Here is a 26,540-nt window from a genome sequence, read left to right as displayed (position 1 = left end):
AGAGTGGTTAAAGTCTAGTCTTTGTTCTCTACAAAGTATGTTTTTAATATTTCCCATTCTTGCTTGACACATCTGAAATCAGAAAGCAATCTGGTCAAAGTTTGGTTTCCAACTCTCCAGTTTATATGGGGCATTCCCTGATACTCAGTGATACATTGTTGTTATCTAGAGGCATATTAAAGACACCATGTAAATGAAATTGTGTGTGTGTGTGTGTGTGTGTGTGTATGTGTGTGTGTGAGTGTGTGTGTGTGTGAGAGAGAGAAAAGGAGACAGAGAGAGAAATGCATGACAACACAGGACCAGACCCTCATAAGTTGGAATGTGGAAGAGGCACTATTAAATTTTTAAGTGTTCTCCCTTCAAGTTCTGGACTCATCTCTTCCCTGCCATGCCACTGTGAAAGATGGTCATGTTTCCAGCATCCTCTCCTAACCCTGGTGCTCTGCTTGTCCTGAAAGCTTGCAGAGACACATGCAACGAGATTAGGACTCAGCTCTGGTCCCTTCAAATAGTGTAGGCTTATTGCTCAAGCCATAGAATATATCAGAGAATAATGTAGATATATCAACAATCAAAGGATGAGTATAGAAAAAATCTTGCTTTGGCAGAGGTTTGATAAAGTGTGCATTTACAGTCAATTGCCTGGAAATCCTATATACTTTAGTGCTGTTTAAGTGATTTCTTCTGTGTCTTAGAGACCTCTCTTTTAAGACTTTCTCTCTCCTTGGTGTACACCACAGTCTTTGGTAAATTCCCGTTGCTTGGGGATCATCCTTACACCTTTCCAAAGTACTCTCAAAAATAAGAGGTCACTGGTTTCTTAGGAGAGAGTATGAGAGAAAAGGAGTAAATAGATGCCAGAGATTTCCTTCAGCATATGATTCTCAGAATTAATGAGTCAATTTTACACACACACACACACACACACACACATACACACACACTCCTCCATTTATATAAAAGGCATTTTTTAAAGTGCTGTCTAGATTGACATATATATACTAATATGTATAAAATAGATAACTAATAAGAACCTGCTGTATAAAAATTAAATTAAGTTAAATTTAAAAAAAAATAAAGTGCTGTCTAAAAACCAAAACCAAAAAAAAAAATAAAATAAATCCAAGAAAGATTTTTTTGGTGTGTTTTATTTTCCTTCTGGGCATAGTTAAATATATGTTCCAGCTTCCCTTAAACTTAGACGTGGCCATGTGACTTGTTTCTAACCAGTACAATATGAGCAGGAGTGCTGCATGCTACTTCCAGACTTCCTAAGGTCACAATAAGATCCTTTGCTTGCCTATGCCTCTCTCTCGCTTTGTTACATTACCAAACGTAAGGTAGATAGCTAGTGGGAAGCAGCCGCATAGCACAGGGCTATCAGCTTGGTGCTTTGTGACCTCCTGGAGGGGTGGGATAGGGAGGGTGGAAGGGAGGAAGATGCAAGAGGGAAGAGATATGGGAACATATGTATATGTATAAGTGATTCACTTTGTTATAAAGCAGAAACTAACACACCATTGTAAAGCAATTATACCCCAATAAAGATGTTAAAAAAAAAAGTAAATAAATAGATGATGAAAATAAAAAAATAAAAGAGACTTTGCTTGCTCTCTATCTTCCCCTCGCCTCCCCTCTCCTTCCCTCCCCTCCCCTCCCTTTCAATTTTCTCCCTTCCCCTCCTCTCTTCACTTCCAGGTTGGATAGATAGGACCCAGAGGAAGTTTTTGAGCCCTAGAGGATAGCCTGGCTACTAGATGGAAGAATTCAAGATCTCTGTCTAGAACTTGTAGGAAAGCTGCACAGGAGAGTAGCCTGAAAGGAAATATCCTCCTAAGACTGTGTAGTGAGAACTAAACTTGATTGTGTCATTTGTTTTGAGACTATGGCATTTAATTTTCACTGTAGTTAGCTTCTACTGTAAAACAAGAATCAGGTAGAGTATGTTCCGGTCAGCCAAAAGATGAAGTTCTCAGGGAGAATGTATTTGATCTCTCTATGAATGTGCTACTTCTGTTCTTCTAGGGAATATGCCTTGATCAACGTGAAGACCTGCTAAATATGTAAAGTCAGCAGAAGATTATTACAATTTCCTACTGCCATTGATGGTAAATGACTCTATACCTTTAGTAAGGTCACAAGTACTGAGTCTGACACCATCCCTGTGGTGGTTTGGGGTCCAGCCACCATGGTATATAAATCTGGCACTAAAATTAGAGCAGTTAGCCATGTGAAGAATTTGGGTTCTGTACCTAAACCACAATGAACCTTAATGCAGAATAGTAAAGATTTATCACTGTATAAATTTCTGTGCAGTGATTTGGTTTGTTTGTTTTTCTTTTGTTAAAAAAATCAAGAGACCATAAAATTGTCTGAGAAATAACTCTGTGTCTCCGTGAATACTGAGGCTCCTGTGAACTGAACCATGCCTCTCAGTATAACCCCTGTGACTCATCATTCTCAAGGGGATGAGGATTTAACTTTAGACCACAATATAGAACAGGGATAACCATTACCTCCCTTTTATTGAGTACCTGCCAGGTACTGTACTAAACACTTTACTCTTACAGCAACATAACACATTAGGTGTTTGTATTTCTGTTCTCCAAATGAGGAAACTGAGGTTTAGGAAGCATAAGGAACTTGCTCAAGGTCAACCATCTGTAGTGTGGCAAAACTAGAATTCCAAAATTCCTGTTTCTACTAGTGCCCAGGCTCCTGTTATGGACCTATGGACCTTTAGATTATCTTTAATTGTATTCGATACCTCCCTTTTATGTATAATGCTCCCTCTCATGAATATATTTTTTGTCACTTTTATTTTATTTTTGAAGTATAATTGATTTACAATGTTGTGTTAGTTTCAGATGTACAGCAAAGTGATTCAGTTATACATGTTTATATATCTATTCTTTTTCAGATTCTTTTCCCTTATAGGTTATTACAAAATATTGAGTATAGTTCACTGTGCTATACAGTAGGTCCTTGTTGGTTAACTATTTTATATATAGTAGTGTGTACGTTAATCCCCAACTCCTGATTTATCCTCCACCCACCTTTGGTAACCATAAGTTTCTTTTCTATGTCTGTAGATCTACTTCTGTTTTGTAAGTAAGTTCATTTGTATCATTTTTTTAGATTCCGCATATAAGTGATATCATTAGATATTTATCTTTGTCTGACTTGCTTTGCTTAGTATGATAATCTCTAGGTCCATCCATGTTGCTGCAAATGGCATTATTTCATTCTTTTTATGGCTGAGTAATATCCCATTGTATGTATATACCACATCTTATTGATCCATTCATCTGTTGATGGACATTTAGGTTGCTTCCATGTCTTGGCTATTGTAAATAGTGCTGCAATGAATATTTTGTTGTAATGAGTTTACACTGTAAAAGTTTTCTCAGATTCTCAGTCACTGGACTTTGGATACATCATGGAAGCAGTGTGATCATTTGCACATTTTATGTTCTCCTTCAATTGTTTTGAAATTGAAACTTGAAAGTTCATAGGAAATGTTACTCCTGATCACTTCCCTTTTAAAAAGATAGAATTTAATGCTCTTTTTTTTTTTCATTCAATGCCAACATTGGAATGGTCCTATTAGAAAAGGAACTTTTCAGCTTTCACATCACTAAACACAGTGGAGATGCAAGAAATCTATGGCTTTTATTGTGACTAGACTGAGTAATGTTATGATAACCTGAATTTTGCAGAGAAACCTTTGAAAATGACCCCAAATAAAATAACAATTATCTCATTCACATTCTTTTCCCATTGTGGCACTAATCTATTTTTTTGAAAAATTTTTACCTATCATTCCACTTGTCTCCTCCCGAAAACATTTGCCAGAATCGCCAATTATCATTAGATGTAATTCAAACCATGGATTGCAATAACCTCTGAAACATGATCTCACACTTGTACAAACCAACAGATGTGTATACACACACACAAAAAGCAGTAGCCTTTTCTGCCCTAAAGCTACTCCTATATTTCAGCATCTCTGAAATTAAATAGTTGCTACTACTATTCAATAACCTTCCTGACACACAAATACCTACTATTATTTGGACCAATTATAGGTCATCTCATAATAAACAATGTACTAAATATTATCTTTCACATGGATCAAATCATGTGTTCATTTGAGACAGGGTGTCATATAATACTTGTGACTAGGTAGTAACTTTGAAAAATAAATAAATGAATAAAGTTTTTTTGAAAACAAAGATGTGGAGAACATAACTACAGATAGCAGTTGACTGCTCCTAGAAGGATCTGGATGAAATGGGAATTGAAAACAGATACACTGCTTTCATACAGCTGTAGTTGCAGTTTTTTAAATACAAATATGCTGAATTTAAATTTTCCTAAGCTCAATACACTAATAACATGACCTCACAAGCCTATAGGTCATAGAGAATATCTGAAATTAGGGTGACAAATATCCTGTTTAAATGAGGTTGGTCTCATTAATCTAAAGTAATCATGCTTGTCCAATCCCTAAAGCTGTTTATTGCTTCCATAAAATCTGGGAATTAGGCCTGAGGATATATGTTCTGCACTGGATAAGCACCTTCCTTTAGAGCAGTTTTCTCTGTTTCTGTTCTTGTTTTCCTGTTAACTTGAAATTGGATCCAGCCTCCAAAAGTCAGTTTTGCCCTAAGCTTGGAAAGGAAAGACAGAATTAGTAGCAAAAGCCAACAGGTTATATGCAAGGGATAGAATTAAAGAATGTGTTAATGTGGAAAAGGAGAAAGCTCTTTGTCATCTGCTGTTTCCCTCAGGCTCCAGGAAGCTAAAATCAAAAATTGTTAAAGGCAGATAACAACACAGGGGATCATCCGATGGACAGGGCACGCATGTTGGAAAAACAGTGCTAATCTGTACTGAATAAACTACAAGAATCTGTCGTGAGCAGATCTAGAAATGGACTTCAAAAACATTGATTTCCAAGTGTCTGGAGGGAATTCCCAGAGACAGCTTTGCAGTGACCAGAGAGCCAAGATTGAAGAAGACACAAACTCCTGGAATAGGAGTGATTTTATGTTTATTTTGGAAAAAAATGTCTACAGGGAAAAGTTAACCTGAGAATACTGCATAAATGATATTAAACAGGCTAAGAATGAAGACCCTTGCTATATTATTTAGAAATCTAACGGTTACTAGAGAAGATAATTATATGGTTAAAGAAACACATAACATTTTGAAGTTAGCCAACTAACAGTGATTTGGTTTTCCATGGGGACAGAGAATCTATGAATGTGAGACTGAATGTGGAAATGCTTTTGAAATTTACCTTGAATCACTTACCTTAGGGGGAAAAAAAAGCAGCTGTTGCAAACCCCTGAGAAAGGGGCATATTTAACATAAATAGGAATATAGGGAGGATTTAGATGAACAGATGTCTCTAGTTTAAATGTTCCACGTGAGGACCTTGGATGTCTCTCAGCCACAGACATGACTGAGTGAGAAGAGGAAGATTACACAATTGCCACAATCGAAGAGGATGGTCAGGAGAAAACAGTAGCAAAGACAAAACCCGTAGATGCAAGAGGGAGAAAACAGTCCATAGAGAACAGTGTTTCAATGATTAACATATACAGATTACCATGTATAAAATAGATGAACAACAAGGACCTACTGTATAGCACAGGGAACTATATTCAATGTCTTGTAATAAGCTATAATGGAAAAGAATCAGAAAAAGAATATATATATATATATATATGTATGTGTATATATATACACACATATATGTATATATAAAACTGAATCACTTTGCTTTACACTGGAAGCTAACATAACATTGTAATTTATAATTCAAAAAATGGTTATTGAAAAAATTTTAAAAATAATAAATAAATATGTAAATAAAATAAAACAGTGTTCTGAGTTGGTTTGGTGGCAGTGAGGGGACTTGTTCTTACGGAAGCTGTGCTCCCTCTGGTAACCATAACTTTCTTTTATATGTGCTCTTACATCTTCTAATTTAAAATGAATCTGTAGCTTTTGGGTGGGGGGGACTTATCTTGTTCTGAGTCCTCAGCTTCCTAATCTGTTTGTGAAGCCTCCATCAGGCTCATCTGTTCTACCTTGATTACATGTCCATACTTCACACATTCATATGTGCCCTTTCACATCTAATTTATCAGAAATCCTGTTATTACCCTCATATCATTTTTATAAACATTCCACCTGACTGACTCACTTACCCAGTCTCTCCTTTATAACTTGAAGTATTGAGGATTATGCAGTTAAAATTTTATTTTGTAGGTCAGGGTCAGCAAATTTTTCTTGTAAAAGGTCAGACAGTAAACATTTGCAGCCTCACAGGCCTCATGGCCTCTGTCACAACTTCTCAGCTCTGGCACTGTGGTGTGACATTGTCCATAGATGTACCTAAGCAGGGCTGTGCTCCAAAAACCTTCATTTACAGAAACAGTCGACGGTAGTTTTTGTGGATAGTAGTTTATAGACCTCTCTTGTAGATGAGAATCTTCTATTTTTCTTGAGTAAAATTTCCTTTGAGAGTCTTTTTCTATGGAATTATGGGCTCTCCTTTTCTTACTGTTTTTGAAATATCATTTCCTGAAATGTAGATAAATGTCTTTAATATGATCATTTTTCATATACCTTTGAATCTATGACCAACCTGGGTTTGTTCTCTAAGTGGGTTGCCATTTAAGAAGCACAGAGCCATCAAATCGAACTTAAAAGAATTTTCTTTCATTTCATTTCATTTTTTTTAAATTCTAATTTATTCTTTTTCTCTGGAAGGATATTTAAAAAGACCCAATCCATAACTCTGAGTGATAAGTTCCTTTCTTCTTTACTCTTCCCCATTTTCATATACATTACACTCTATTCATCTCTTCTCCACCAAAATCTATCCCAAATCCCCCCACCCCTGCAAGCTCAACCCACAAAATTTTCATTTTTTACCTTGTCACCTCTTTGTTCTTCCCATTTTCTCCTTCCTCCATTCACAAGTCAAAGAACTAGGTCAAAGAGGGAGAATCTAGGCTACTGGAGGCCAGGTCAAAACCCATGAACATTCCTGATTTTTTTTTATCCTGTCAAATATTACCTTTATGATTTTCATGATCATTATTAGCTTAAGTATCAATATATTTCAATTACTTGTAAAACACACACACTTATACACAGTACCCAGAAAGAGTATCATTGTAAGCAGCCTCAGAAGCCATTCTACCTTCAACCCCTTTAGAGAGTGCATCTCTTCATTAAAGACTGGAAGCTGGCAGGGAGGGGAAAGGGAGAGACTCCAGCTACCACTTCTCTGCTACACATTCACCAGCCAAGCACCTCCTGGAAGACTTGGCCATCTCACACTAAGACAAAGCAGGCAAACAAACACAAAAGGCTCACAGGACCACACTGCCACCACTCTGTAGCCACCTTCTGAGCATCATTGGACAGCTGGAGGGGGTAAGGCAAAGAGCCTGTCCATAGACAAGTTTTCTCTCTCCAAGCAATGTTCATAAAGGCAGGCTGCCTGCAGGAGGTGGGATGCCCAGAAGCGAAGGAGGCAATTACCATCAGATGGGGTTGCTGTAAGAGTGCATCGAGAGGAAAGATCTTTGTGGAGATTCGGAGGCCTGAACTGAAGTTGGGGCAGTGGTAGTTCTTTCTATAGGTAGGAAATTTTAAGAAAGAAGTCTTTGCAGCCGTGGTGTTGGCTTGCAATGGGCAGTCTTCCCCAGGGGTCAGGGATAGCTTTGTGTAGATGCATTGTCTGGTGTCAGCTGAATGCAGCAAAACTGGGGCCGATTGTGTAATAGTTGAGGGTCAAGAGGTTTGGGGCTTTAAAATAGTAGAATAGCAAAATGGGAAGGAAGCTTAGTGATCATCTAGTAATCCAATAACCTTCTTTTACACATAGGGGGAAATCAAGCCTTGAGAGGAAAAGGGATTTCCCCCAAAGTTACCTACCCAGTTAGTCTGCACAGAGAAAAAGAATATGGATCTTACCATCAAGTGTGTTTTCCTCTGGATTGCTCTTCATGATTAGAAACATTAACTTGGTATGGAATACAATAGGATCCTTGAGTTATTCTGTGAAGATGGGTAACAGGAAAGGGTAGTGAGCCATCTTGCTTTAGAAGTTCAGCTAGAACTTTGTTTCATAAAGGGGTTTCTCCAAACCCCCTGCAGATGTCTCCATGTTTGCTTCACATGCACAGACTTCTCTCTCTGGGAGTAAGGATCAGCCAGCAACCCAGGTGATTTTGATTTGCTTATTTTCCCCACTTGAGAATCACCAGAGCTAGACACCAATGGCTCCTAACCATGCCACACATTAGCACCTCTTGTGGAACTTCTGAATTTTTCAATAATACTCCTGCCCAGATTCTACTCTTCAAAACTCTTATTTAATTGGTTTGCAGTAGTGCCCATCCATCTATATTTTAAGCATCTCATATCTCCTAATATGTAGCCAGGTTTGATAAATAGGAGACCAAAAGAAGCCTGAACGTTTTGGCCTGGGTTGGGATAATAGCACACAAGTGGAGAGGTAAGAGTAGCAGTTTGGAGAGATGTTACTGAGGATGAATTAGACCAGAAGAGGGCCATTGCTCAAGAGGAGAGGAGGAAAGCAGGGCAACAGGCTGGGAGACCTATTTGGAAGAGTAATGAGGTTCATATAGACTCAGGTGGAAGCACTCTGTAAGCCTGATTAAACAAAGACGTCAGGGCTTCCAAGGAAACTGTGAGGACAGATCTACCGGCTCTGAGCTGAAGTATATTTGGTTTCCTCAGCAAGAAGGAACGGCAAAGGACAGATGACTCAGAAGGAAGTTTTCTGAATTGGCAGGTAAAGAAAAGATAATAATGGGGCAGTTCTAGAAGTGGGAGTGTGTTTTACTGTCAGAAATTCTAAGGCCTTTGTCCATCAGATAACAAGTTCAAATGTCTCCTGTAAAATGAATAATAGAATCTTGGGACCAAAGGGCCTTGGAGATCATCAGAGCCAGCCTTGTCACTTCACAGGGGAGGCACTGGAATCCCAGAGAGGGTCAGGGACTTGCCTAAGATCACCAGGAAGCCGGGGCTCTGACCTCTGTCTGTTCTGGTAGAGTCAGCACAGTGTAATGGTTAATAGCACAGCCTGCTGGGTTTGCTGCCCTCACTAAGTGTGTATCTTTGGGGAATTTACTTGTGCTCTTTGTACCTCAGTTCCCTTATCTATAAAAATGAGGATTATGATAGTCTACTTTATCATAGGTTGTTGGGTAGATAATAAGAGTTGATATCCATAAATTTAGAACATTTAGAACAATGCATAGCATGTAGTCTGTGTTCTATGATAGTAATTATAATTGTTACACTGTACTGTTTTACTCAAGTGATAAAAAGCCATCTTAGGGAACAAGACTGTGATAATACCTTGCCTATTTAAGGATACAGATTTGGAGAAAATGCAGATTCATCAAGGTATTCTATTTTTGATAACAACTCCAAAGGGATAGATTTCAGGTGAATTCCAAAGCTGTGTGTTCTCACATGCAGTTTTGTTAAAGTGCAGATTCCTGGGCTTATTCCAGGCCATCTGAAACAGAATCTCTTGGAGGCAGGGACAGGAACTCTGTATTTTCCAAATGTGGACCAGGTGATTCTGTTGAATGTTAAAGTGTGACTCCTACCGCCCCTTGCTGGGGAAGTGGAATAACCTCCTATGGTCAGGATCCAAGGCCTTCCCTCTCCATGAGAGATAGGTGCTATTCTCTTTTCACTGTGACAGATATGGAAATTGAGGCTCAGGGAGGCTGAATAACTTGGCTAAAGTAACTGACTTTGTAAATAACAGACTAGAGACTCTGAGGCCAGATCTTAAGACCCCAGAGTTGTCATCTTCCCAGTTATCATGTGATCTTGAGGAAGTAAAGTCCCACTAGGCTTCAGTTTTCTTGTCTATAAAATGAGGTAATACTGGTATCTACATCATAGATGTTGTGAAAAATGAATGCACGCCAGGCATGTTGCAGAGTACCTTGCCCATAGAAGCAATCAGATATTAACTGTTATTTCTGCTATAGATGTTGGCATTGTTATTTTTACTCCAACTTCCCAAATATTTCCTTCAATAAGCATTTGCTTGACACCCCCTTGGTACCAGATACTCTGCTAGACTGTGAAGCCACAAAAGCCAGAAACTGAAATAAATGAGATTCCTATCTCAAAGAACCAACCACTCAGTAGAAGCTGTAAATAAGAGACTATACTGTAAGAAAAGATGTGATCCTGATCAGAAAGAAACTATGAAGTGCTGTGATGATTTAGCAAAAACAAAACTTATCTACCAGGCTCTCTTAGAAAATATGTCATTCTGGATGGGTGAGTTTTTTAGATAAATCCTTTAAAGAGCATTTTCTTTTCCTTTTTTATTGGAATATAGATATTCCTGAAAATAAGACATACTTACTTTTCTGTCCTTCTAAACCAAGAATAGTGTGTACCAGGAAAACTGTTGATGACTCAAGGGTACCATTGGAAACTTTATTCATTGGGTTGTATCATCACACCAAAGTCCTCAGGGGCTTCTGGGGTGTACCTGTCTCTTTGTTCCTGTTCTTGGTTTTAAATTTTTTCTCTTTTATTGTTACAAAACATCAATTCCTTCCTTACAGAGGTTATTGTGATCTGTCAGAAAGAATAAAACTTCAGAGTTAATCCAACCAGTATTTGTATACTAGCCATGCTAGTCTGCATGAACTAAGGCCATTCATTCATTCACCAAATGTTTATAACTGCCCTATTATGTCAGGAATTGTTATTTATAGGGATACAAAGATATATTCAGGTAAGTTTTTGTTCTTGAGAGGCTATAATGTGGACATTTCTTAATCATTTATAACTATAATTTCCTCACATCTCTCAAGTAGAGCTAAGGCAATAGCCAACATTGAAATGTCAGGAATTTGGGGGTGTGGTAGGAGAGGGGTACAAATTACCTATATTAGTACATTAATGGCTTTTTTCTTAAAAGCAAAAATCTTCAGATTTCTTTCAGTTCATGAAACAGACACTGATGTAGTTCTTTAGTGAGAGCGAAGTGACATCACAAGAACTTTCAGAAAGCAGGGGATACTCTTTGCTTTATGCCAGTTCGACTTATGAAAGGTTTCATAGGAATGAGGTACTTTCAGAAAGCGGGGAAAACCTGTATTTCCAGGTGCAGTTCTAGGTCCTGGGATGCAGCGGTGAACAAGGCAATCTGCTCCCACTGTCTTTGAATTCTGATGGAGGACTGACAATAGTCCAATAAATACATCATACAGTTGCAGATAAGTGATCTAAAAAATATATAGAAGAAGTGTGTAGAGAATGAAGCATTTTCTTGGGTTCATCTATTTGTCTAAATTCAATCTAGTACATTCCTCAATCCTAAGAAAACGGCTCTGATTTCCATTTACCCATAGTCCTTCCAGAGCTCTGTGCTCATATGTCTGAGCCATGGATGACACATGAACTTCCCATCTGGACTTCACATTAGTGCAAAACCGTAACATATCCAAAACCTGATGTCATGGTTATTGCATCTATTCAAATATCTCCTAAATTCTAATTTGGGGGCAGTTTATAGGTAAATGCCTGTGTGTAAGCATGCATGTGTTTATATTTGCATGCTATAATGTTAAGAATGATATTATAAGTAAGGTGGACTCAAGTCTCCCTTATCATGATCTTCTACCAGATGCCAGATTTCAGGTTGAGTTGATCAGAGTATTAAGTGATAAATTTATTATAGGAGAGTGATGCATGACAATAACATTTTGTTAAGTTCATGGATTTAGAGAGACAGCTCAGCTGGTGAAAAATTTTAAATGTACACTTTCTTTCTGCAGAGCATTGCAGTGGGATCCAGGAAGGCTGGGGCTTAGCACTAAGGCCCTATGGACTTCCTGTGGGACTATCAATAAAATCCCCATGAGTCCTCATTTATAAAGTATACATGCTGAGAAGTAAAGTCTTTCCTATTCTGTTGTTGTTGTTGTTGTAAGAACTAGGAGATTAAAAATATCATTCTTGACTTCCACTTCCTCACTTGTTAGTTGGGGCAATATCATTTCAACATGAGTAAATTACAATAGAATGGACTAAGGACAAAAATACTTAAAGCGTGCCAAATTGAGGAAATGAACTCAAACAAAAAACAACAAAAAATTGTGGCTCTATGAATCCATTTGGGCTGCTATAACAAAATACCACCAACTGGGTGGCTTATCAACAACAGAAATTTATTTCTCACTGTTCTGGAAGCTGGGAAGTCCAAGATCAAGGCACCAGCAGATTCAGTGTCTGATGAGGTCTCACTTCCTAGATCATAGATGGCTGTCATGCCTCTGAAAATTAACATGGTGAAAGGGGCAGGAGAAGTCTCTTGGAGCCCCTTTTATAAGAATACTAATCCCATTCATGACGACTCTACCATCATTACCTAATCACCTCTCAATGACCCCACCTCCAAATACAATCACATTGGGGATTAAGTTTCAACATATGAATTTTGGGATGGACACAGACATTCAGTCTCTTTCAGTAGCCCTTCTGAGCTGAGTTTTGTACTGGGTGTTGGCAAATGTAAATAATAAAGCTTGGGGGAATATAGTGGAGTATAAGAGGTTGTCATTTGAAAAGGCTCCTGGCTGAAAACTAACATGTAGGATACAGCTGGATGAATGATTTGCAAAAGGGGTGCAGCCCAAAGGAATAAAGGAGATGAGGGGCAAGGTCTGATTAGGTTTTGTTCAGGGCACAAAGATGAGAGACTATAAATTCTGAGTTAGGGAAACGTAACCTGATGAAAATGCTGTTTGTCTAGACAGATGATCATACATAGGTTAGGAGAGAATTCTGACAAAAGAAATGAAGGCAGGAAGAAGGTTCAGTGGGAATTGGGAGTGTGAGAGAAGGGGGCTATAAGTCAGAGAAATCTTACCTTTAAGGCTGCAAATGCTTAGGACAAAGAGTGGGGCACAAAATATGAATCTTAGAGGATATGGTACTTAAGAGAGGAAAAATTCACCTCAGAATTAAAAACTGGTGATTGACACTAGATATACAGACTTTGATGAGAGAATTTGGGGCCTGGGGTGCTCAGTAAAGAATTACAAGAAAAACGAGCTGTGGGCAATCAGGTCTTCAGACAGGTAGCGATGAGAAGAGAAAAGTCTTCTGAAGATGAAAGGGTGGTTAATTAACTATGGTAGAGAGGAGAAGAAATGAATGTTGAAAAATACAAAAGAGAGTTTCTTAAGAATTAAGTTTATCAGTTCAGTAATATGATATAAAAAGGAATTCCTTGGTTATGTTTCTTTGTTGTTTAAATTGTGACAAATCAAAAATGTTAAGGCATAAGATATGCTCTAAATGCAATTTACCCATTGAATTTTTTTGTTAGGTTTTTTTCCTTTTTTTCTTAATTGATCTACAATATTGTGTTTCAGGTGTACTGCAAAATGATTCAGATATATATATAGTATATTCTTTTTCAGAGTCTTTTCACTTATAGAATAATATAAGATATTGAGTAGAGTTCTCTGTGCTGTACAGGAGGTCCTTGTTGGTTATCTGTTTTATATTTAGTAGTGTGTATATGTTAATCCCAAGCTCCTAAATTACCCCCCTCCCCACTTTCTCCTTACTCATTTAAATTTTGTTTGCCAAAAGTGAAGCTGGGTTATAGGTTTGACGTTGGGGTGAATAGATAAGGAAGAGACCAATCATTTTTCAACATGAAGCTGAAAAGAAAAGATTTCCATCCAACAAAAAAAGTTCTTAATGGGCCTGATTTAGATTATGTGAGTGACTTCCTGAAGGTGGATTCATCTCAAGTATTTGAATAAATTTACTCCTCCAGGGCTCTTGGGCACTGCTGGGTACAATAAAGAGGCAGTTTACTAAAATACATCTAGGTGCTCTTTAGCATCCTTAAAATTAAGCATGACAATTAATTATGATAATGATAATAATAGCAGAGTAAGCTGAAACTATGGGAATGTTTCCGAACTAAAAATATAAGAGAAATTGTGTGATTTAGCATGCTGTTGAGGCCAACCAGAAGACTTGCTCTGGAAAAGATCCAGAGAGGGTGGTAATACAAACTTAAGACATAATTTAATGGGTTGATAGATTAGATGGATGGATGGAAGTAAGGTTGGAAGAAAGAATGAGAAGCCATGTTCAGAGGTTTTTTTAAATTAATTTTTATTGGAGTATAGTTGATTTACAATGTTGTGTTAGCTTCTGCTGTACAGCAAAGTGAATCAGTTATACATAGATATATATCCACTCTTTTTTAGATTCTTTTGCCATGTAGGTCATTACAGAGTATTGAGTAGAGTTCCCTGTGCTATACGGTAGGTGCTTATTAGTTATCTATTTTATATATAGTAGTGTGTATATGTCAATCCCAATCTCCCAATTTATCCCTCCACCCCCTTTCCCCATGTTCAGAGTTTTTAACAACATTTATCTGAGAACTGGGGACATTCCCAGAGTATCTGAGTACTCCAGTCCCTATGGTGGGCAACAGAGACCTCAGCTGTCTTTTCTTACACTATATTTGTCAGCTACTCCTGGCAAGATGGAAAATCTGCAGAAAGGCCAGATATTCTATAATATCACTCACGGATTAGTACTAATTTTCCCACAGCATTTCTTGCTTATTTTGAGTGCCAAGGATAATTATTGTGATGAAACAGAATTAGTAGGCTATTTTGTTCTCTTATAGAGAAGAAAAATTCTAACTGTGAAAAAAACTTCATATTGTGAATGAAAATTAGAAGTCATATATGTAATTTATTTAAAAATGAGCTTTGAAGTTATACAATACTAAATTTAAATTCCAGCTCTATCACTAGCTGAGAGACCTTGAACAACTTCCTTATCCTCTCTGAGCCTAAAGATGGCCATATGTAAACTGGAAAAGCAGGGCCTATGAAGTGAAATCCTGGCACAACCAATGGTAGTACTTTCCTGCCAGTCACCAAGCAAGTAGAGCACAAGCCAAAATGAATGACCTATTCTGGCTTTCCTGTCCTTAGGAAGGCCGTAGTCCAGTGGGAAATTAGGAGTTGGAGCACAAAAGGTAAAAATTAGACAAACACTGAAGGTGTTTTATTTCCAACACTAAACTATGAAAAACTTCCAAAAAAGTAACGTCTCATTCATTCCCTACATAATAGTTACTCAATATATATAGTTGAATCATTTGCACATAAACCTTTACTTGAGATACAGTATTAAAGAAGGGCAGCAACAAATTATTACAGAAAATTTTATTATTTTTTAAAAATCTGAGCAATTTTACTACATTATTTTTTAAATGTATTTCAGGAACAGAGATAATGGTAAAATAATTAGGAAGTGATCAGTTTTGAGTATTTGTTATCTTTGTTTTTCTAAATTATTTAAGTTTAATATTTTATAATAAATAATAATAATAATTGTGTTTAACGACTAGCTAGGAAGATTCCAGAAAATTTAGCAGTCTGCTTTCATTAGCCAATACTCCAGCACAACTTTTTTTTTTAACATCTTTATTGGAGTATAATTGCTTTACAATGGTGTGTTAGTTTCTGCTTTATAACAAAGTGAATCAGCTACACATATACATATATCCCCATATCTCCTCCCTCTTGCATCTCCCTCCCACCCTCCTTATCCCACCCCTCTAGGTGGTCACAAAGCACCTAGATGATCTCCCTGTGCTATGCGGCTGGTTTAATGAAACCACTTGAACAGTGATTGGTCTATGAGTGAATTGATACTGAGATTCACCCAAAGGCAGACTTTACCTCATTCTTCCTGCCCTATGACACCAACGGATCACTTTCCTTCCTTTCTCTCAAAAATGATTTACATATTTATTCAGAAATGGAAATCAATAATGGGTTTGCAAAGAAGAGACCTTGAAGATCCTCAAGCCTAGACCACTGATTTGTTTTTTTTAACAGAACCCTTTCTTCAAATGAAATCTTGCTCAGAGCCCTAATACACCTAAGACAGGCAAAAGACAAACTTCATGGTGTTAAGGAGAGAGGAGATCTACCAGTATGGCCATTTCTTTACATCTGGTGAATACACTGAGGCACCTAGGGTTTCATGAAGCACCATTTGATAACCACCAACCTATCCCACAGCCCACCCCCATCTTTTGTTATAAAGCCCTTTTGATGCCTGAGGCCCTGGGGCAGGTAGTTGCCCAGTTTAATGTAGCAAGCCTGAGACAAAGGTGATCTAGGAGAAACTGAGAGGTGATGGGGGCATTGTTTTGGTCCAAGGACACAGATACAGGATGAAACGTTTGAACTGGATTGAAATGAGGGATAATTCTGGTTTAATGTAATTACTTCTGTGTGACACTTTTGCAATTTTAGCAGACTTTTCAAATACTATTTCAAATACTATTTAATTAGCTCAATTCAGTAAGTATTGCCTGGATACAAATTATATAGTATTTGACCTAATAGAACCAATGTATTGATTATGTAAATGTGAAAATGTATAATACATTTCTTTAAGTAAACCTTTCAAGTAAGGCTTTCAACCACCCTGTGAAGGAAGCATAGTTGAAAAAAGTAAGGTACAAAAACGTTAAATAACTTGGGAATGGCCTCATAGAATGCCAACGGTAACCTGAGATTTGAATCCAAGTCTGTCTCACTCCAAAACCCATGTTCCTTCCACTCTAACCTCAAGGAACTATCAAACTGCAAGAAATGCAAAGATGGGAGATATAGGCTTAGCCCTGAATTACTTAAAATCCTCTATAGTAATTGTAACACAAGCAAAAAGCTAGCATTGACTAGATCCAACAAGAGGCCAAGAAAATTTAAAGAAAAAAGATTATATTTCAAATAAGCAACCAGGAAATACATTGTGGGCAGGAGAGCACTGAGGATTGGGTAGGCATTTGAAAGGCAGTGGAGTAGAGATGATGATCCTTATGTCACATTCAAGGAAACTGAAGCTCACAGAGCTGAGGGGCATTTCCAAGGTGTTGGAGCTGGTTAATGGTGACATCAGAGATACAGGGAAGGTCTTTTAGAAGTCAAAGAGAAACTAGAGGGAAAATGTGAAACAAAGAAATAGCAGAGTAAGCACTAAAAGAAACCAGAACTTCCATGTAGAAACAGTGAAAGAAGTAGAAACACTAAGTGACTATGGAGCCAACAGTATTTTTCTCTTTTGCTTTAGAGGAAAGTGACTGTCTACTTCCATCTAAGATCCTTCTTTCTTTTTGAATCAGCCCCATACTGCCTGTTACTTAAGATCTAGGTTATGTTAACTGTCAATCTCTTAGAAACTACACCTATGTTTCTGCCAACTTTAAGAAAAAATTCTCCTTTTTTGTATTGAATATCACATACTGAACATCACTATTACTGAGAATCTACTTCAAGTTGCTGAGTTCACCTTCTAGTGCTCACCTGGCTGTCAGGCTACCAGTCATAGTGTTAAGGTCTTTGGATATTAGGGACATGCTTATGGGTCTGTGTACATGACAATCCATATGACAGTTTGTTTACTTTTGGGAGTTGGAATAATTCATATATTTGTTCACCTCCGTTTTTGTCACTGGCTAGGAATTGTTTTTACTTTTATTCTCCCCACTTCCTTCTCCTATTTTATTTGAAGAAAAATTTTAATGTAAATCAAACATATTCAAAAGTACCATCTATGGGAGAAATCTTCTTAACTGTCAGTCAGTATTAGATCTATTAAATTTTATTTCCTTTCTACTCACTAGTTGGGCGTGTATAAACCAAGTCTCGTTTCCGACTCCAAAAAATGAAACAAAGAAAATTAATTTACCCTTTCAATTTAAAGATATTGGATTTTCAGATGCTTTTCTAATTATAGACAGATTTTCTAGATGTGCCCATCAGGGACATCATAAACTCTGATAGCCCACTTTTGTTTCCAATTCTACAAGGCAAACTTTCTCATTCCTCATTGCACCTGCTCTGCAAAGGTCATTGTATTCACTCTCATGGATTTATTTTCACCCTATGATGAAGATTTCTGTTTTTAAACTTCTAGCCCATTTCTCTCCCCAGAGTTTAAAGTTTATTCAACTGTCTGCTTCACTTTTTGTATATCCCATTGGTCCTTCAAACTTAACATGCTAAGGTGGATCTCATCATTGCTCCTTTCTTTCCAAGCTGGATCTTCCAACTGTGTTTACTGATTTAGTTAGTGGAATCATCAACCACTCAGTCCAAGAAAGCAGAAAACTTGAAGTCATCCTTGACTCTACTCTTCCTTCTTCTGTCAGTAACATAAACAATATCTGACAACCTTTTCACTAATAATTAAAATTTTCTCCATCTTTTCCATCCCCACTTCTATCATCCTATTGTCTTACCTGGACTTGTGCAACAACCTCCTAAAGAACTTTGCCCATAAACCAATAAGCTATAAATTCTTCCTCTATACAACTTCTGGATTTATCAATGTAAGACATATCCTATTTCAATCTAATGCTTCAAATCCTTTAATACTGTAAGGATGGATACACTAACCTACTTATGTGATAAAACATTATATACAAATAAATACACACACACATAGACACACACATAATAAAGTACAATAAAACTGGGAATTTCTGAAAAAGATCAGTAGATTATATCAATGTTAATATTCTGGTTCTGATATTACATGATAGTTTTGCAAGATATATGATAGTTTTGCAAGATGTTACTTCCCTTTGGGGAAAACTGGATAACTGGGACATGGATAATCTCTATATTTTTTATTACAGCTGCATGTGAATCTACAATTATTTCAAAATAGAAATTTCATTTAAAGTATCTTACAAAAAATTCTTCAATACTCACTAGGCGTATTGAAATATTTAAGCTTTTTAAAAAACATATCACATAAATTTCTACTTCCCTCTCCAGCTTTATCTCCTGGCATTCTCTGCCCCAAATTTTTACACTGTGCTAACAGTGCCATAGACTGATCATTCTGCACCATTAGTCCTTATCTGGCCTGACTGATTTCTTCTCATTATTTAGGGCTCTTTCCTTGATCCATCAGATGAGATGATATATTTCATCATTGTGCTTTTATAATATTATGCACACTTTTAATACATTTATTAGAGCTTTTTTTCCTGCTTTACCTTCTCTACCAGGACCTTCTAGAAGGTGACATAGTCTTATTCACTTTTTATCTCCAGTGCCCATTATCTTCCTGGCAAATAATAGATATTCTCTATATATCTGACTTTAGTAAATGAATGTGCATCTCCATATAGCTTAAAAATCATCAACAATAAATCCAATGCTATCATCTTCTATTATGTAACTAGACCAGATCATTCATTTGCAAATTTAAGGTGATTGACTATCCTATTACACTATTTATTTAACTCTCTATAATAATAACAGTAATGATTAAGAGCTTAGCTAATTTCATCCTGGAGTAAAATTAGTCTACTGATAATCACAATGAATCACATACTAAGATGAGATATGCACATAAAATGCAGATTTGGAGAAGGCATCTCCTGAGAAAGCTCATGTTTTCTTTCACATGTACAGGGAGCAAGGTTAATTTTTTATTTTAAGTAAAGGCAAACTTGAGGACCCTACAACAAAATGAAACAAACAGAAATATCTTTCATTTGCAATCTATTCAGATGTTTGCTTATCCCTTGGTCTGAAGTGGAATTCTATACTCCGGTTAAAAACCACCCACACACACATTAAGATATGTAACAGGTGATTAAAAAGAAAACTGGATCTAGTGGTTTGAGTTTATTTTCCCTGGGCCTGATGCTAAGATGGTAGTTATGAGGGGGGTGATTATGCTGATGGTGAAATTTTTTTTATCTTGTTTTTTTGTTATTATTCACACTTTAACATTAATATTGTTAATAGTGATAACAACACCATTATCTACACAACCCTTTTACAGTTTACAAACTAAGTTTATATACATTATATCTCTTCTGTATCTGAGGGTGAAATTTAAGTTTTCTGAACTCATTTTCATTTTCTGATTTTACTTTTTACCTGCTGGAGGCTGAATGGGCAGATAATCAGTTGAGACATTTATGAAACGGATTTAATAATAGGTCAGACATGCTGTCAGACTTAATGAGGGAATGTTTATTTTCTTTTTGAAATCGGCAGAACGTAGATGGATAGTGGAGGTGCAGAGTGTAGCAACATTATTATTTAAGAATGAAGAGCTTTGATAGAAGACTTGATTGCCTGATTTTATGGCAAAATGGGATTCTTGCCACTGCCTAAAGAAACACCGGTTGTGTAACTTGTAAAATTTGCTGTGTATCCCTGCATGATTTTGAGGATTCACTTGATTTTTTTGATTGACTATACTTTAATTTTAATATCCAGTATCATAAGTACAGAAACTATAATCCTAGTTTCATTTTTGTCCTTTTAAGGTTCGTAGAAACCCCAGCCCATTTCTCTTGGAAAGAAAGTTATTACCGATCCACTATGTCCCAGAGCACACAGACAAGTGAATTCCTCAGTCCAGAGGTTTTCCAGCACATCTGGGATTTTCTGGAACAGTAAGTATCAGATAAGCAAAAAACTGTTGAACTATTATAAACAGGTAACTGTGGATGGTCGAAGTATTGCTTACTAGGGCATGTTTCTAGAATCAATGAAAATCAGTTAATGTTGTCGGGAAAAAAATATTCCCTGCAATAGTATCTCTGTGTTCAAAATTCAGTGGAGATTTATTCAATTTCCAGCACCAAAAGATCATTATTGTTCTAAGGTGGTATAATTTTGGAGGATCAGAAGCCGCTCCTACCTAACCCCAAATAACTTCCCCAATGACTCTCTGATACTCAAATTTGTTCCTTTGGCTTAAAGACTCTCATTTACTGTTACGTTGCAAATACCCTCTGAGAAAGTAAAACACTAAATTTTGTTGGTCTGTATGCCTTGCTAGGAAAAGATCTCCTTCTTAAGATCAGGTTTGGAGATGTGAGTAAATTAAGGGAAAGATGAAACAATATCAGAGCATTGGGGACCCAAAAGTTTAGGGTATATCCCTGATACTTTCCTTCTATTCTGTGTTCCACCTAGCAGTTCTTTGATGAGGGCAAGGATCATGACTCCCATTTTAAAAATAGGGCTTAGATTTGGAATGCCAGAGATTTCACATCTGGTAATTGGTTGAGCCAGGATTCAATCCTAGGGTTTTTGATTCCAATCAACAAGCCTTGCCAACTTTAAAGCAAATAGGGCTCATTGTTACCGACTGAATGAGTGTGTTTTAGTCCCTTTCCACACTTAACACACTTTTGTTTTCCTTTATGGTAGGCCCATCTGTTCAGTTCAGCCCATTGACTTGAACTTTGTGGATGAACCATCAGAAAATGGTGCAACAAACAAGATCGAGATTAGCATGGACTGTATTCGCATGCAGGACTCAGACCTCAGTGACCCCATGTGGGTGAGTGGCATGGGCTTCCCCTTTAAATCTGTGGGCCATGCTATCCACATCTCTGTTATACCTGTCTCTTTCATGGCACATGAAAAGGCAGGTAGCTGTGAATGGGCAAGACCATCAGAAAGCTAGTCAATGTGGTTAGCAGAAAAATAATTAGGATCTGTGGGATCTGGGTGTGCCTCAACTTTTCATGATGCATACGTTTCCACTGATATGGGGAAAGGGGTTGGAGATAATTCCTTGCATTCTTTTTTTTTTTAATGTTGGTTCATTGGTTTGTTTATTTATTTATTTTTGGCTGTGTTGGGTCTTTGTTTCTGTGCCAGGGCTTTCTCCAGTTGTGGCAAGCAGGGGCCACTCTTCATCGCGGTGCGCGGACCTCTCACTATCGTGGCCTCTCTAGTTGCGGAGCACAGGCTCCAGACGCGCAGGCTCAGTAGTTGTGGCTCACGGGGCTAGTTGCTCCGCTGCACGTGGGATCTCCCCAGACCAGGGCTCAAACCCGTGCCCCCTGCATCGGCAGGCAGATTCTCAACCACTGCGCCACCAGGGAAGCCCTCCTTGCATTCTTTATCTAAATTGCTCCTCATGTCTATCCCAACTTAAAGCAGATGGTGCCAGCCCAATGTTTTACAGTGGGTGGAGAGAGTCAGAACCAAAGCCAGGATCTGAATTGTATACAAAGTACTTTCCACTATGGCAAACTGCCTGTCTCATAGAATTATCCTTCTTTAATGACGGAGGATGAGGTAAATTGTACGCAAACACACAGCTTCAAGTAATGGAGTAAGAAGAAAGAAGCTAACTAATATATAAAATAGACTCTTTTTTTGGCTTTACCACTGAGAGTCCCTCATGACCTTAGACCTCAGTATTTCCTCTATAAAGTGGCAAAATCTTACATGCATACACCTCCCAGGCAGCTAAGGAGTGTATGGGTTAAGGATAGTAAAACATTTTTCTGAGGCGTTTAGATGAAATTTCTTGTATTTGTGCAGTCCATCATGCTAACTGGTGGGTTTTCTTTTCTTTTTCTTAATCATTCATTCACCACACAAGCCCTACTGCGTTTTCTATAAAACAACAAAAATTTATAGAAAAATGGAAACGAAAGGAGCTAGAAAGAGGGTGGGGTGTCATAGAGTGTCTGCTGATGTGATAAAAGAGAGCACTTTATAAACTGCCATGACTTTCTTCTTTGGGGGGAGGGGGTGGTCACCAAATTACTTTATTTGAAAGATGGTACAGATGAAAGATGTTTTGGTGTGCCTTGCCTCTCTGGCCTGATGTAAGATTTTCCTGGAATTCTCACTATATACTCTTTAATATAGATTGTACTTTTTAATACTGGGAGAAGGGGAAGTGGGGGAAGAGGACAGGAAACAACCAAAAATAGAAATTGTAACTTTTCAAATACACTGATGTTTTGTCACCAAATTGATAAGTGAAAAATACATTTCTTCATTGGCCCCTTCCATCTTAATATGGATACTAGTCTCAATTATCCTTGAGCTAGTAGAAGGAAACTGACACATAAATCCAAGGGGCAGGAAATGCAAGGCCTTGGAATATGTGATAATTAAATATAAATATTTATAAAGATATAAATTCTGATTTGGCAGTGACTTAGAAATTAAGATATCCCCAATTCATTTAATAATATCACCTCTTAAGCTAACAGGTTTGCCTAGGCTGGTGCTACCTATCTTTTTATATTCTCTCCAGGCAGGGATTTTCTGTTTCTCATAAAAGCAAACCAAGTTATTTAGTTTAAAATGCAGAATCAAGCCTTTTTATTTACAGTTCTTCTTCTTATCTTTTCACATACTGAAACATGTGGTTTCTTAATGTTCCATGTTGATTCTTCTTTGTTTTATTAGACATTTCTCCCTGAGAACATCTCATTTTTTTTTCTCCTGTCTAGCCAATCCCTATCCATCCCTCAACACCAAGCTTGCCTTACCTTCTCTAGAAAAAGATTCCATATCACTGTTCTCTACCAGTCTAAATTAGAGACTGTTCCTCTGAAGAAACCTAGGTATATTTTTAATCATATTACTTATGACACAATATTATAGTTGTTTCTTTCTCTATCTCTAAAGGGGACATGAACCATATTTTGTCATGCCCAGTATTTGTTACCATGTTTGGCCCATAGTAGGACCTCAGGAATTGTTTAAAATTAACTAATTAATTAATTTTGGCTGCACTGGGTCTTCGTTGCAGCTTACAGGCTCTTCGTTGTGGCTCACAGGCTTTTCTAGTTGTGGCACACGGGCTCTAGAACACGCGGGCTCAGTAGTTGCAGCGCACGGGCTTAGTTGTGGTATGTGGGATCTTAGTTCCCTGACCAGGGACTGAACCCGGACCCCCGTATTGGGAACACAAAGTCTTAACCACTGGACCACCAAGGAAGTCCAGGAATTTGAAGTCATAAGAAATGAGACTAGGGAGTTATCTAAAAAGTCAAAATGTTCTCTTTAAAACAGTCCTAGTCAAAAGAATTTTTTTTTCAACAGTGGAAATGTCCTATACTCCTATTGTTCAACACAGTAGCCACTAGCCACATGGCTCATTTGGACATCTGAAATGTGGCTAGTGAAAATGAGGGACTTAACTGTAACTTTAGTTAATTTAAATTTACGTTGTTTCATGTGGCTAGTTGGTAGTTTATTGGGTAGCACAGCTCTAGAATATCACCAATCAGGGGACCATTCTCTGCTTCAACATTCACAGCAGCAAAACTTCCTGTCCTGTCCTCCTTGTGTATTCCTTCCCTTTTGATTATAGTGGGTCAGTATAAAAAGTGTTATGCTTTTTCTTTACCTCCATTGTTCCCCCAGTTCTGCTTGAAAGTACCCTGATTTGCCATTTGAGTTCTAAAACTTCAGTCATTTAAAGTTCATTTTGGTGCTTTTACAAAATAGCTAAAGGAATCTTTGGAGAAAACCTAGTGGAGTATCTGAGAAAGTGTTAGCTAAGTTATACAATGATCTTAGAAGAGGGTAAGAATGAAGGAGAGAAAGCCAAGAAAATTCATAGATATAATTGCTCTTGTGATAAGTATCTTGTTTAGCTAAGAATGCACTGCCTTGTGGTTTTTTAGGTTATTATTATTTAAGAAATATTTAAGATGATTATTCAGAGGTATTCAGAATTTTTTCCTGAGCATCAGCTATGAATATATACACTTGATGTTGATTCTTTTGGAACTGATTTTTACTTATGCTCATAAGAGCAGTGGCCTGATTGAAATTGAGGGTATTTAATTTGAAATTGATCTAAATTTTCCTCTTGGATGTCTGAATTACAAATTTTCGAAGCTACGGCTTTCTTAGGCTTCATTATTGGATGATGATGAACACGTCTGATATTTTATTTAATCTTTCCCGGAACTTTGTGAGGTAGCAATTATTATCCTTTTTTTATAAATTAAAAAAGGGGGTTAAAAATCTTTTCTAGGATGACATGTGTAGTCAGCAGCAGTGTCAGTATTTTGTCCACCTTACTGGGCACAATCTTTTCTCTTCTCAATCTTTCTCTAAGGTATTGTATTTGAGAGGAACTTGACCTCTATTTCTTCTTGAGTACCTCTTTTTCTATGAAAAACACAGAGGTTTATCTGTGTGGGTAAACCTCCATGCCTCCGTCATGAGACAGTCACCACACTTTTCCCTCCTCTGGAGAGACACAGGACACCACTGCCTACTAGGAATGATGGAACAGAGTTCTACCATCACTTACTAGCAACTTGGAACTTGAAATTGTATGTCAGATTGAGGGTAACAAGAAATCAGGAAATAAGAGCAGGATAGAAATATTTGCAAGGAGCAAGGGATTGAAGTGATTCAGGAAAAGCTGGAAAACAAAATGAAATGGGGTTTTGCCAGTAGGGGAAACAAAATTCGTCACTTGGGAACAACTGCATTGAAAGGAGTGTACAAGTGGAGTAAGACTGAACTTAAAAAATAAACTTGCCTGTCTGTGGCTGGTCTGCTTTCATCGCCATAGAACTGAGACATTGCTGTTAAAGTATAGTTCTATATGAATCCTGGGTTTTCCCTTGTCTTAGGACCATTCCAACATCCTCATAGATGTCCGTGTGAGAAGGCCACATGGGTAAGACTAGATAACAATGATAGTCCTAAGCAACAGGAATGGCAAAATAGTGGACTAGCTCAGGGTGTAATAACTGGTGTTCTGGGTTGGAAAATAAGAACTAGGAATCTCTGAGATTCCTAGTCCTTCTAAACTGAGAGCTGCTGCAACTGGTATGAGGCTCTTTTCTTCCATTACTTGGTAGCATATTTTCACTTTTCTGTGTATAGGTTAATAGCTAAATAGTTCCAAATCTCTGCACATAAATTACCTTCCTCTTGCATATAATAAAAAAAATTTGGGATCCCTGCCAAGCATTCTTTCACTATGCAAGAAATATGAATCTGTGGGCTTGAAATGACTTGTCAGATTATTAAGGACAAAAATCTTAAAATTGAGAATGTCATCCCATTTTTATTGATTTTTGAAACAACCTTCACCTTAAGAACTAGTCATGAAGTGGAGTCCTAATGTTTTGCTCTGATTATGAACAAAGGGAATATGAATTGCAAGGAATGTGTGTGCCTCCATCATTAGGATGATTTTAGTGTCACTGAAGAATAAACTACATTGGATTAGCAAATGAAGGTGAACAAGATTTCTCAAAATATGTTATAATTTAGGCTATGTTTCCAAGATCCTTACTGTTTCTTGATTCTGTTGTCTAATGTATTACTTTATATCTCAGCTTTGCCTTATTTATAAGCTGTCTGAGCATGCCTGTCATGTCCTTAAGAGGCAGATGATGATATTAACACTTAAATGTTTTCCTGGAATGATGGATGGAAACTATATAACACTTACTTTTGTATTTCTTTATTCTTTGTACTTTGCAGGAAGCCCTATTTAGTTGAATTGGGTTTTTCCCTAGGGATTTTAGTGGTAATTATCTAAAACCATCCATTTTTGTAAATTATTATTGTAGCATCCAGTTATAAATGAAGGGTCTTCACCTGTAC

General features: G+C 37.3%; 1 protein-coding gene across 2 annotated transcripts in view; it reads left to right on the top strand.

Moving 5' to 3' along the window:
• The window catches only part of TP63 (tumor protein p63), a 219,851-nt gene that overhangs the window by 59,586 nt on the left and 133,725 nt on the right, over positions 1-26,540 (top strand). For both annotated transcript variants that reach the window (XM_007458068.1, XM_007458070.1), the window contains exons 2-3: positions 20,462-20,590; positions 21,354-21,486. In XM_007458068.1, the coding sequence (XP_007458130.1) occupies positions 20,462-20,590; positions 21,354-21,486 (262 nt within the window). The remainder of the gene's footprint in view (positions 1-20,461; positions 20,591-21,353; positions 21,487-26,540) is intronic.

This window comes from Lipotes vexillifer, unplaced genomic scaffold (assembly GCF_000442215.2).
Source record: "Lipotes vexillifer unplaced genomic scaffold, Lipotes_vexillifer_v1.1 scaffold1264, whole genome shotgun sequence".
Taxonomy (NCBI): Eukaryota; Metazoa; Chordata; class Mammalia; order Artiodactyla; family Lipotidae; genus Lipotes; species Lipotes vexillifer.
The sequence above is the reverse complement of the archived record's forward strand: the minus strand, read 5'-3'. Positions and strand labels throughout refer to the sequence as shown.